Source organism: Parasteatoda tepidariorum, chromosome 8, assembly GCF_043381705.1.
Source record: "Parasteatoda tepidariorum isolate YZ-2023 chromosome 8, CAS_Ptep_4.0, whole genome shotgun sequence".
Lineage (NCBI taxonomy): Eukaryota > Metazoa > Arthropoda > Arachnida > Araneae > Theridiidae > Parasteatoda > Parasteatoda tepidariorum.
In genome coordinates this window covers 49,691,913-49,706,423 of record NC_092211.1, presented here as the reverse complement: position 1 = coordinate 49,706,423, position 14,511 = coordinate 49,691,913, and the positions used below count along the sequence as shown (strand labels likewise).

Here is a 14,511-nt window from a genome sequence, read left to right as displayed (position 1 = left end):
TACTTTCATAAAATAAAACACGCAATTTATATTTCTTCTGCTTTTTTGTAATGATTAATGTCCTTCTGTGACATTATCATGAAAGAGATTTATATATGTTATTTCTTCTATCATGTTTCATGGAAATATATTGTGGAACATTATGTATAAATTTTCTTCTATCCAGCATTAAGATCCAGAAGGAGTATGTTAAAGTGTCATATAAGGTATATATAAAATGCTCTTTGATTTTCTTTTCTGCCTGAAAGTTAAGCAGGTAGTATTTTACTGAGGATTGATTGTTTGTTTTACTTGAATTTATCATAAATATATCGCTGACATTTGTTTTTTTTATTTATAATCCATTTTATAGATTTATTTAACATTTACGTGAAGTATGTAGCAAGATAATTTATGACAAAAGTTTTTAAAAAGTGAAATAAATTGATGAAATTCATTCAAAAACAATTAATTTCCTTTCTCCAGTATTCCTTTGACTATATAAATGAGAATACTATATGAAAGGATATAGAACAAAATTAATTTATATGCTTTATAACTTTATTCTTCATTAACGTATATTTGTACATTATACAGATCCATAGTTCAAACTCGATTGGTACTAATCTACTACGAACGAGATTTAGCAAATGTATAATTTCTTGCTTTCCACAAATCAATCGAGAAAAAATTAACTCGGCAGTATGTAAATTTTAAGAGTTAAAAAAGTAAAAGCTGTCTTAACAGAAACTTAATCTATTTTTTTCTGGAATTTACATTTTTATTTTTAACAAAATTACTACCTAAAATTCATTTCAATATTTAAAAAAAAATCGCGCACACACATGATAAAAAAATATGAATGATTATATACGCAAAACTTTTAAATCTTTAGTAAATTCATAAAATGTTATACTGAAAAACGTTACCAAAAAAAATTTTCCCTTGCAAGAGGGAGATTTTTTTGGTCAAAATTCTATTGTTTACACTACAGAATATAATTTTTAAGACCCAAAAGAGGAGGGAAAAAAATAAACGAAAACACTAAACTGGAAGTTTTAGTGAGTAGCAAGTAAAAAAAAAATTTTAAAAAATCGTGGGAAAAATAAATATGTCAGCGCCTTATATTAAGATAGGCATGGAGTTTAGAAGGTGAAGAGAGAGACAGTACAAAACTTTTTGCAGCTATTTGCTAATATGTTAAAAAAAAAAAAGACAAACTTTGGAAAATGAGTGTTACTTACAACGTAGAAAACACCTCGCTAAGAATATACTATGCCATTTCAAACTTGGAAAAGTAAAAAATAAACGAATGGACGAAGAAAAAAACGAACAAAAAATAAATATTTTCTTCACAATACTTTACCGTTTATGTTGATGTATCGTAAATCTCATTTTAAAAGAAAGTTGGATGATATATTTCTCAAACGATACTTAAAAAATGTTTTGACACTATGCCTATTTCAATTTTTTTCTTCTGAATACGTTATTTATAGAGAAAAATAAAAACCATTTCGTCAGAAGGAGGGAAAAAAAATGAGAGAGAGAGAGAGAAAAATGTTAAAAAAATTTTTAAAAAAAACTTCAGTCTACAAATTTTGAACAAATAACTAAGATTTTTTTTTAAAAATTATTTTTAAACTCTTAAAACAAGATTAAAAATTTCTTTTCAATAAGAGAAAATAATTAAGTACAATTATAGTTATTTTAGCTTACGCAAAAGTGAAGCATTCCCGCAGCAGCCGTTGGTAAGCCAGGCCATGGAGGATAAGGATCCACAATTTCGTGGTTAAAGCCATGATTGTGGCAATGTGGTCAGCACTCCGCACAGCTCGATTTTACTTCCCAAACAAGTTGGTACTTATTGATCTGAAGCTGGGTGGGCTTCAAGCTGTCACTGGGGGATCGAACTCCAGCTCTTCACGATGATAGCCCAGTGGCTTAACCACTGAGACATTGCGACTCTAACTATTACGTGGTGCGGTAAAATTGTGGCAGCTCATTAAAAAAATTTATTAATCGAAATAATCTACAAGAAATGGCATTAAATAAGTAAAAACATTATTAGAATTTAGAAAAACTTATTCTACAGAGATTTCTTATAGTACAAGATTTAATTTTAAAAAATAGGCTATATTTTGTCAATTATGATTAAAATGGATGGAAAACGGCGGTCTTATTTAGTTGTAATGAAATGTGGGCACTTACAGGAGCTTTGAAGTAACTTTTACTTCGTGTGATAAATAGGATCCTATTAGTACCCCATTCTTAACTTTTAAAGTTCAGCAGAATCTAAAGAAAAAATATGCCCGTATCAAAAAAAGTGTATGCTTGTCGTACCTTGGACCAGTCTCTGTATTGTAAGTTCGACCGGTCAAGGTTTGTGTAACAGGTCCAGTTAGCAAAAATATATATTTCTGTATACTTAGAGCACTCGCAATGTGAAAATAATTTCATGCTCTAGTTTGTAGAAAAGCTATAAATTGTTCAAATATTCCAGTAAAATATTCTTTGAAATAACGTTTATATTTAAACACACTTGACCTAATGCATGTTGCAAAAATATCCAAATTTAATAAATTACAAGTGTAAAAAATATTAATTCAAAATGAGTGTTACGAAAAACGTAACATGCCGTGGTCCAAAGTACAACATAAAGTGATCCAAACTCAGGTACAATGCCACGTTGTACATTAGACCAATTTTTATTACATCAAAAAAAAATTCTATGAAGTTTATATGCTAAAATTGACCCACAAATCACATCAATAAACAAACGAATAATGCATTGCTTTTTCTCGACATAATATCTAAGTTATTTATGAATAATTATTTTCAGCATAAAAAAATAAAAAGATAAAATTGGTCCAAGGTATAACACTCTTCCCTACTTTAATTCTAAAGCAATCTTTACTTTAATTCGACAGCAATCTTTACTTTAATTCTAAAGCAATCATTACTTTAAATCTAAAGAAATCTTTATATCAATTGCAAAGCATATATATTACATTAATTATAAAGCAATCATCAAACAGCAAGCCTCTTCAAAAATGTAATCAAATTTTTACATGAAAATTTCAAACACAAACTATATGGCACTATTGTTATTTAGTATTATGTAACTATATCAAAATAAAACAGGAGTATTTTCAGTTAAGGTCAAATTTTCTGAATTCGCCTTCTTTAAAATTAATGGAAGTTTAAAGATAACTCAAAATAAAAGTTTTATATTTTCATCTTACAGAAATCAATATGCTGTTACGAAGTAAATTACGAAGCACATAGAGTGTTTCAAGTCATAAGTATAAGGAATTTTTATTCTAATCTGAGTTACGACAGCTTAAAATGGCAGATCATGTAAGTTATAAAAGATCTAATAATGAAATTTATAGAACATAATTTAAATTCCTTCACCAGTAGGAAATACTTTAGCATTTAACTTAACTTTTAAGAGATTCGAAGTAAAAAAAAAAAGTATATCGGCGTGAATATGCGAGTGGCGATGCCAAACTAAATAAATAATGAAAAATATAACACCCTTAAATATCTGAAAATTTTATAAACTACGTAGTTATTTTCTTCGAGTACTAGGATAAGCAAGAATCGAGTTTTTCGATAAATATTTAGCACTAACTAGAGCAATGGATTTTTTAAATTATTGAGGAGGGATATTTAACCATAGAATATTCTACTTTTTTTTAAAAAAAGCAACTTTCTCAGAGGGATTGTTAAAATAACGCACTTTACATTATTCATAATTTTACATGTAAAGTAGTTGCAATAGTTATTTACGTTTTTATTAAAAGAGAATTTGTCCTGTACTTCATTTCGCAACATGTTCTAAGTATTATTTCACTGATTTTTGCAAAAGTGTTTCAATTTTAACCCATTAAAGTCTGAATTTTTCATTTACTGTGATGAAAAAAAAAAAAGCTTTTAAAAAAGGTGGTTATTTGTTTTAGCTAAATAAATATCTTCTTCTCTTAGCAACTACGCTCACATAATCACTTGATTTTTGAGAAGAATAAAAAAACATTTGTTTGCGGTAAAAACAGTCCCGTTTCAGATAAAAAATTCCCGTAATTCGCGTGAAATATTTGTCACGCTAGGTCGAAAGGGGTTAACAAAAAAAACAAACAAACAAAAAGTACTGATTTGTCAAATTTAATTTAAAAAATCATAACACTGAAAAAAATTCTTTTAAAAATTAAATAATTTTATTTAGTATCCTTGTTTTTAGCGATGGGCAATCTACTAATATGTAATGAAATAGTGATAATAGACACCGTCATAAAACTATTTTTAATAGCATTTTAGAAATATATCGTAAATAGCATGTCCTACAATAAACATCAAATAGACGATAATTATAGAGAACGATATATAGCGAATACCATAACCTCCCAAGTATTATCGATAACAACAATATTAAGATTACCGACTGTGATAAGTTCACGAATTTTATCGATAGCGAAAAGTATCGATTCGTAATCAGTATTGACAACGATAAATAACGGATAATATCTAAACTAAACTCAGTGGCGCGACAGCCCATAGAGGACCAAGGCCTACTGTGCCCATCTTGACCTTGGGCTCTGGGGTGCAGGAGTAGATGCTCTGGTCATGTGGTCAGCCGAACGCGGAAACATCCAGTGTTTAGTTCCCAAGCATGCTTGGAACTCATTTATCGACCTACTGAAGGGATGAAAGGCTGAGTCAACCTTGCCCGGCCCGAACGCGACTTTACACATTGTCGACTCCCGGGCACTTCTTTGGCACCATATTTTGAAATTCGCCAATGTTACATTCGCCAAGTCGGGTTTCAAGTTTTCTCGCGAAAATCNCAATTTGTAAAGTCGCGGCCCGAACCAGGGACCAGTGGCACGACAGCGCGAAGCGCTGCCGCTCAGCCACCGGGCGTCAACGGATAATATCATGAACATTAAATACAAGGATAGTTAGCGATTTACGAAAATATTAGTGTAAAAAAAAATATAAATTAGCTATATTATGAAAATATCGTGATACGTTGTTAAAAATCTATATTTTCAGATAAAATATCGATATTCCCTGACGATATGTTGCGCTTTTTTAAAATCTTGATATCACCCTATCTACATGACATCCCTTGATATCTACTAGTTTCCTGCTAAGTAAAAGAAACTATTTTATCTTTTCGTTTTTACACAAATATGACGTTATAATAAAAATACAATTTTTTACAGATAATTATATAAAGTATTTCTCTTAAGAATTCCATCGTTATTTAATGGATGTAAATATTCTATTTAAATAACGATATAATAAATCTCTAATGAATGTAGACTGTTATACTACATTCAGTATAGAAAATCCTTGTACTGTCTGAATGATATTTCAGCCACGAAGTTTATAATGCTGATTGATAATCTGCATAAATGATGACGTATGGTAATGGGCGTAGCGATACACGAGTTAAGAATTCTGTGCCATTTTCCCTGACCAATGGTGGAATTCAAAGCAGGGAAAAGCACTCAACCGCTTTAAGTCATCGTTGTTTATTTTTCAAATACTCAAATACCATCGACAGTTCATTCTCGAAAATGGAATGAAAAGCATTATTTCATCCAACAATTCTGAATAACCCAAATCTTTTGGAACTGCCAGGAATATAAGCCCCAAAGGATATCGTACAACTAACTGATTTTCGATGTAAATAAGCATTATTTTAAATATCATGGAATTGATCTGATTCCAATACATTTATTCTGATTCTTATAAAATGATAATTAGAAGGGGTTATTAAAGTATCCAAATATTAATAGTTTTCTTAATATTTTAAAGCATTGAATTAGATGTTTATGCTGTTAGTTATTTATGTAGAAGTCTAAATATACCTAAGAAAACATATTTAGCGTTCCTTCCTCCTTCTCTTTAGATATCAGAAATTCTTAATTTTTTTTTTAAACGGTAAAAGCATTTCATTTAATTAATCATATTTTAGTTCTGTTTTTTTTCTTTCAATTATTAAAGCAATAGGTAAGGTACAAACTTATCAGAACCTATAAACAACATAAAAAGATATTCACTAGCGTTTTTTAATTTACAAAGGGTGATTTTCCAGCAAAAAAGAAAAAAAAAGTCTTAAAAAAATCTTAAGATATCTGGAGTTTCAAATAACTTCCAGCAGAAAACAAAATGTAAAAAATCTGAAGAAAACAATATTCTAACAGATTTTCTGGAGGAAAACAATACGTAGAAAATTTGAAAAGAACTTTTTTCTACAGATTTTCTGAAGGGTGCAGAAAATCCGAAGAAAACTACGTTTCTACAAACTTTCTGCTTAAATTTTTTACTATTTATTTACTGGCGAAAAGATGTAAAAATTCTGAATGACAAGCATTATTAGTAGCTAAAAATGAGTGGTTAAAAATAAAATCGTGATTTCCAGTTAAAAAACATTTCCATCAATTTTTAGAAATTTACAAGGAACGAAAAAGATCGTCAGACAGAATCTGAAGATAGAATCTTTAGAATGATTAGTTTTATTTGACGAACGACTTTCCGATTAGCTATTGTGCATGAAATTCATATAATAAGAGATGAAACTGCGAAGATCGAAGAAAATAATTTAACGATCATTGATGATCTTCGATTGAACCTAGAATCAGTCCGTAAAAATGTCTGATGAGAATATCAACAGGACTTTGATGAAGAGAGATCACAACATGGCATTATAATCGAGCATTTTAATATTACAGACAGTATATTGTTTGATTAAATAATCACTTTATGACGTTTTATTATCGTTATATCCATGCGATGACAAAGCCTGTGCATGCCACGGCATCTATGAACAGCAAAAATATTACTGCTTGTTGGTCTAACAATCTTCAGTGAACTCTAGTCTGCCTCAGATAAGCGCCTCATTTTTCACGGTTCTGGGATGTAGACTACCAGCCTTGTAGCAGAATTTTTTCGGGCTTTCTACGACATACCTAATATGTTTCTGCAAGATACTTTTAAAAATAACAAATATACATGTTACTAAATTAAAGTAACAAAAGCGTCTTCTTCTTCTTCTTCTTCAAAAAAAAAAACTTTTTGGATCCAAGAAAGTAATTTTTCAATTAAATATGTAATATTTTTTTATTCTAATATTAAGGGTGATATTCTCCCATTTTGTAGGGGAAAAACACACTAATTATTTCCTTTTCGCATTTTGTAAATCAACATCTTAAAAAAAAATTAAAAAACCTTGAAATTCGTAGCAGTAAATACCGAAAAGAAAAAATCGACGACGAAGTCACACAAATCGAAAACTAAAAAAAGGTTACTAAATGCATATTTTTATTTCGAGATTCAATTATTGTAATAAATAATATCGTATTTTAAAAACTATGTGGAAATCAATAGTAATAACTGCATAAAAAAATTAAAACGAAAATTTATGCAGAAAAAGAAACAAAATTTTTTACTTCATTTTACTTTATTATTCTCAATTGAGAATAGAAAAATCACACGCATTTTTTTCTCACTCGGATGTGCGAGAAAGGCATCTTTTGAATATAATTTTGAAAAAAAGACAAAATATTTCGAGAATTTCTGGGGAACAATTTTTGTTTTTTACTTCCCAAAATTTCAGCAAGAACTCAACGTTCTGCGACAATGTCGCCATGATTTGCCACGGGGATTGCCCGTTCTTAATTTTATTCCCAGGCCCTTAACAACATCTTCGCTTTAGTTTTCCACAGGGGCAAGAACCTCTTTTTTTCTTTTAATCGAAGATCTTTAATCTGTTATATAACAGAAGACTTGTTGTTATCATACATCTGCTGAATGTGACCGTAATCATTTCAATCTTTGTGTGTTTAAATTAACAATGTAATGGGTTTCGTATTTATGTGATGATAGTAATCATTTAATTCTTTTTGTGTTTAAATTAACAATGTACTGAGTTTCGTATGTGGTTCTCGAATTCCAAATTCAAACGAAAGCTTTTTCAACATCTTAATAGCATAACCCAAATGACTTTTTTTATTGTCCTAGTTAACATTGTTTGATCAGTTTACTTAGAGTGTGTAAGCTCGTTTACGTTTAACACAACGCAATTAATTTTAGCTCTTTGTGTCTTTTAACCCTATACCCATCTACAATATTTGAATGCATACAGGTTTTTAACTGCACTGTTTGAGTGACAGATGTTTTCGATACAACTCAGATTGTAGTCCGACCATTCTATCTTCGAACCAGACCACGTGTTTGTTTCGTTATCATATCAAATGCATGAAATCTCAGGGAAACGAAAAAACGTAAAACCCTCTTGACAATGAGTGGATAACATATGAAGTTTTATTATATTTTTAATAGCAATTGTAAAACGTGAACTTCCAAAATTAATATGACATTATGATATTTAATATTGATTTTTCACACTAAATTTATAAATAAAAGACTAGTTCCAATTGATTAATAATTTTTCGATTAAATAAATATAAAAACCAGATTTCTAATTTGGTTGTGTCTCTGAAACACATTTTTACCCTGTTCGAAGTCAGTTCACTTCTCAATTACAAATTAATATTGATGTGACTTTACATTAAAATAAACATTACCAGTACAATCAGGAATGTTTCTTTTAGGTTAAAATTCCATTTTGACTATTACTAGCTTATTTATAAATAACAATAAAGTGAATAGTCAATTTCTTTACTCAAAAGTTTTATATTTATTGCACACAATAGTTTGAAAATTGTACAACTTTAATCCATCCTTTTTAATTTTTTTTATATTAACCAAAAACAAAATTTATGCATGGTTTTACACTTGACAATGATGAAAACTAAAAATTTTAAAAAATATTATGAATAAAAAAAATTCAAAACATTAAATGTCTTCAGTATATTATCATGATTTAGTATTGTATATTACCAAGTATTTGACACATTAGAAATCTGAATTTTTAATTTTTTTTAAAATGCCTTAGCTATTTTTGTTATAAAACGTCTTTGAAAACCACCAGTCTAGTTTAAGAAATTGAGTCTGTTGTTGTAGCTTTTTCTGATTAAAATGTTCAATTTTAATGAGAAAAAGTTACAGTAAATTGCTTATCCAGATTTTTCCCATTGACCTATTAAAAATATTATTGCATATGTTTAAACTTTTTTCCACGGAAATGCATTATAAATTAAAAAAGAAACAAGTTATTTAATCTCAAAAGTAATCAAATTGGGAATAATTACAATTACAATATGTTTTAATAATAGTTTTTCTTACTTGCTTTTATTCTAAAGAACACTGCATAACAGTTACCGTAACTTAATGCTGTTCTTCAATGGGCTTTGTTGTTAATACTTATTCTTGGAAATTTTTTTACCAAATCTGTGATTTTTTTAAAAAAAAAAAGTTAACATTTTTTTAAATATTAACTTTTTGGGTTGTGGGGAAGTTGTTTTTTTAAATCTTAAGAGAAGTTTCACAGGTCATGATTGAAAATCACTTTCAACTCCAACAGGAATTGCTTCACTTATTGAATTGAAGTTTATCATAGCAACATGAAAAAAGAACTGCAGGAAGCTTACATTCAGGATTGGCATATATATATATATAACTTTCTCAAGGATAAATAACTTTCTGTCCAGTAAAAATTTTACTAGACATTTTTCACACTAATATTTCATTATTAAGTTTAAACTTTAGGTTTGTTAATCATAAAATAAAATCTAAATTGCGCTAAATTTTTTTGATACAAAATAATTCATATAATTGACTTGAACCATCCACAATCTTTAAAAAATAAATAAACACGGGATTCGCAGAAATTATTATCCATTAAAATTAAATACACTTTTTATTTCTTTCATCAAAATGAATTTAAAAAAAATTAAATTGTTAGTTTTAATGATCAACTTCTAAATTTTTCAATATACTTGTAAACTATTTATGAAAGAAATGCTATAAAAAATACACATTTTTGATAATCTCTAACAGTGGTAATGATATTTACTGATTGAGAAAAGTACCAATGAAATTTTTCTGATAAACATTTTTTAAAGTACTAATAGGAAATTACAATGAATACAATGGTTTTTAAATAGAAATTACATTAAATAAACATCCTTTCCAGAAAATATTATGTTTTTGGATATGTATTTATATTTTATTTTAAAGTTTTCTGCTAATTTTCAAGGTAGAAAACATATAAAAAAAAAGTAGTTAAAAAAATCTGACAAGCATAAAGAGGTAATAAAAATTTTATTTGATTTAAATGCTATTTATACTCAATAAGTTTGCTTCCCCTTTTTTCATTTTATTATGAGGTATAAATTTCATATTACTAATGGTTATTTTTGGTAATTTACCAAAATAATATTCATGTTATTAAAAAAAAATCTAACTTATGTTACATACATTTCTAAATAATCAAATAATTTTATGAATACAGTCAACTGCGTATAAAGGAATACCATTGGATCTATCCAATAGTATTCAATTAAGTGTGTTCTTCGATTCAAAGGGGAGTGCATTATTCAATCTTAAATGTTATGTATATATAAAATTTTATTTTTAAATTTTATGTACTACATAGTATAATGTTTTCAAAAAATAAAAATTTCACAATCAATAAAAAATTATAATGAAAGTTTCCAATGTTAGTATCATAATAAACTAATGACATTTAAATTCATATAAAAATAAATCAATGGTATTGAAAATATTATTTTGCTACTACATTATTTTCTTTTCTTCTAAAAATTCTGCGACTGAAAACTGATTTGATACACATTTAACTGAACATTTCTCTATTTCTTTTTTTAAGTTATAAAATACATTGTAGTTCCCTCCACTGCACTCAAAATGACGCTTTATTGTGGCTAAAAAATTGTAAACCTTATTATTTGATGTAGGAAGGGGTAGATATTTTAAATCTAACTGAACTCTATTTGAACTCTTCTAATTCAGAATTCAAAATTTCTTCTACATCATCTTATTAATTGATGTAGGAAGGGATAGATCCTCTTGTTCCTCTTCTACTTGCTTGTCTCCTTTGGCTCTTCAAATTTACAAACTTCATCCGATCATTATCTGTCATGTCCAACTCTTCTAATTCAGAATTCAAAATTTCTTCCACATTATAGATAACTGTTTCATTATCTCTGATATCTTCCACACTCTTTTTAAGCAGTCGTAAATCACCTCCATTAGAACACTATCCCATACTCTTTCCGTAAATTGCATTGCTGTGTCTCATGAAGCATCTTCCATGAAACGCAAGACCTCTTGAATCACTTGCTGCTGAATTTATCACAAAATTATCAAGAGGTTGAATCTTGCAAGTTGTAACAGTGGAAAGAAATTGTAAATTAATGCTGGTTCACCAAATGGAGTAGCTAATGTATGGTTTGAAACATTGACAAAAAATTAAACTATTTTTTTATTCAACCATTTAAAATCTACATCTAAATTTACCAACCATTTTCAAAAAATGTTTCTCGTCACATATGCATCCATTGTCGTTGCAAATGCATATACAGAATCAGACATTTTCTTAAATCTCTTTTTAATTACCTCAAATATTTGCATTTTCCAATCGCAAAATATGCTATATAAATGTTATATAAATATTTACCACCAATTTTCGAAAAATGTATCTCCTCAGCCATGCAATTCGAGAATGTGTATAGAAAATCAGGCATTTTTTTAATACCTTTCACACACTTTAGCTTCTAGCATTTTGCAATCATTAAGGGCTCAAGCTTTTTCGTATCTGTTTAAGTTGCACAAAAAAATAAAGACACACTACATTTTTTTTATAACCCGAGACTTTTTTCTTCAAGTCTAAAAATAGCACACCATGTCTTGAATGATACACAAATACGGCTGTACCTTCCTACATTCTAAATGGTGTGCAAGGTGTCTACCCGAATCCAAGAAAAAGAATTCATTACTTCAAAACAAATGTTCATGATTTTTTTTCATGGTAATTTGCTTTTAATACTTTTATTTTTTGTTTAATAGAAATTTTTGAATTTAAACAAATGTTATTGAATGCATTTGACATTCATTCATGGTATTAGTTAAACATAAAAAGAAATTTTTCAATAAACTATTAACCAGATGCATTGCTAATTTAGTGAGTGAAATGTTGGTGATATGATTTTCTGAAGCATTATACATTACTCAAATAGACATATGGAATAAAAAATTTTAAATTTGCTTCAAGTATTGTTATTTTTCTATGTAATTTGATATTTTGAGCAGGGTAATTTGGAAGCAATAATTTAAGTAAGTCGAAAAATAAATTTAGAATATTATCTAATGGTATTAAATTAATATCGCTTTTTCAACTTTTCTTTAAAAAGAGGTACACAGAAAAACAATTAAAAAATATTAGCTAAGAATAAAGTCTTTAAAAAAAACTACACTGTAATTTACAATACACATCTAATTATTTACATAAAAATACACTGTATTACTCAGCATTGCAAATTTAAGCTTTTAAACTTTGTTTGTGAGACTGAAACAAAACAGTTTCCGATATTCCTACTGTTTTATCATTTTTACTGCAGGTTAAGAGAAACACACACAGAACATTAAGTTTTATTTTAATATGGGTTATCATAATACACAAATTTCAAAATTGGGCTATAATTTTTGATGTGCTTAATTCTGGGGGATTTCATTGTTTCGATTTCATAACGTTTATGATCCTTTTTGTCAGCCCTTTCCACATATTTTCTTTAGTTTTTATTTCAAATTCTACTATTTTTAATATGATGTTATTATGAAACACGAATTTGAGTAATTACTTCTCAAAGTGCTTGATTTTTGGCAATTCCATCATAAATCCCAGTAGTTTTTTTTAAGTAGTATTAATCGTTTACTGTCCTTTCACACAGACTTCCTAATATTTTAATATTTTTAATATGATGTTATTATAATACAAGAATTTCAAATTTGAGTTAGCACTTTTGGATGCACTCTATTATGGGTTATTTCAGTGTAAACCCATGTTATTTTCTGATCGTTTTTTAGCACTTTCAGCATTTTTTTCTTCCTAAATTCTGCTAAATTCATTACAGTAGCACCAAAACATGATTGACTGGAGTCATCATAGTCACTAGTACACATACATATATCAGAAATAACTCAACCAATATCTTCACACCTGATTGTAAAATCAACGGCAGAGAATTTAGTAAGAAAAAAGAGAGGAATAAATAAAATCTTTTCTTATCTAAGCATTATTGATATCTTTGAGATTATTAAATATTTCAAAGCAACTTAATAGATACAATATCTACATGAATAAACTCTTCGACATGGAAAACTCTAAAGAGTTCCCTTTCAGGCAGAAAAAGGATTCTATTTTTTCCATGTTAACCCTTGGGAAATTTTACATCCAGAATTTCCTAATTCACTAAGTAACTAGTTAATATTTTATTTCAGAACTTGAATGTAAACAAACTGAAAACTTTAAAAAAATGTTTTAAAAATACTTCGCACCTTTGAATTAAAAATTTGAACACTAAGTTCAATATAACACATTTAAATGGAATCAGATGAAACCAAAAATATTAATCAGTTATGAAATGAATTCAGAAATTTCAGACGTATAATTCCCCAAAGGTTAATATGGAGGAAGTGGAATTCCTTTTCAGCCTTAAAAGGTCTTTTAATAAAAGAATGCAAAAAAAACCTACTTACTTTTTAACCTTGAATCATTATGTAATGCTTTTGATTGTCTCCATGTACTATAGAAGTAGATAAAATTTTTACTAACACATATTTTACAAAAAACTAAATATAACTTTATTATCAAAACATGACATGACTCATTTTAAGAGAATGCTAGCAGCAACACATTCAAGACTTAGTATTAATTTTATGAGGAGATAACAAATATTTGTGATTTACTCATTCTTTCTATTATTATTATTAAATACAGTAGAACCTCACAAATCCTTAAATTTGAATCAATATTACTTCTTAAAAAAATTATAAATGAACAAAATCTTTGTGAAAATATTTATAAAATGACTATGAAAAAACAAACAATTGGTAAATAATCAAATACCAAAAAATAATCAAATAATAAAAAAGGACAAAATATAGATTTTAACAAAGGTGAGAACTATTTAAAATAAGATAAATTCTTGATAGTTCAAATTTATATTTCTTCTAAAAATTATCACAGTAGAGTCTCGCAAGTTCGAGTTTAATATAAATTCGAGCTAATGAAAAAGAAGGCAGTCTTGCTCCCAAATAAAGACCAATGCACACAGAACATATGGAAAGATTACTACGATTGGTTTCAAGAAGATTACTATGACTGAATGTTGATATTGTGTGTTGTCGAACACCGAAACACATAGAGAGTGTGCTTAAACAAAAAACAGTAGAGAATTATTTTACAGTACAATTAACCAGATGCCGTAATATAATGAGTATTGCAACTTGATGTAATGTAGTAAATAAGTATCCTGATCCTCAAATGTAAGTAAATTTTCTTTAAAACTAATGCATTTTTCAATTAAATAATGAAATTTAAAT

The 14,511-nt window shown here is 28.0% G+C and overlaps 1 protein-coding gene across 4 annotated transcripts in view; it reads right to left on the bottom strand.

Annotated features, from left to right (window-relative positions):
- LOC107455131 (tRNA-uridine aminocarboxypropyltransferase 1) overlaps positions 1 to 14,511 on the bottom strand; it is a 58,584-nt gene that overhangs the window by 37,580 nt on the left and 6,493 nt on the right. For all 4 annotated transcript variants that reach the window (XM_016072591.3, XM_043044528.2, XM_071183985.1 and 1 more), the window contains exon 4: positions 13,666 to 13,712. In XM_016072591.3, coding sequence (XP_015928077.2) covers positions 13,666 to 13,712 — 47 coding nt within the window. The remainder of the gene's footprint in view (positions 1 to 13,665; positions 13,713 to 14,511) is intronic.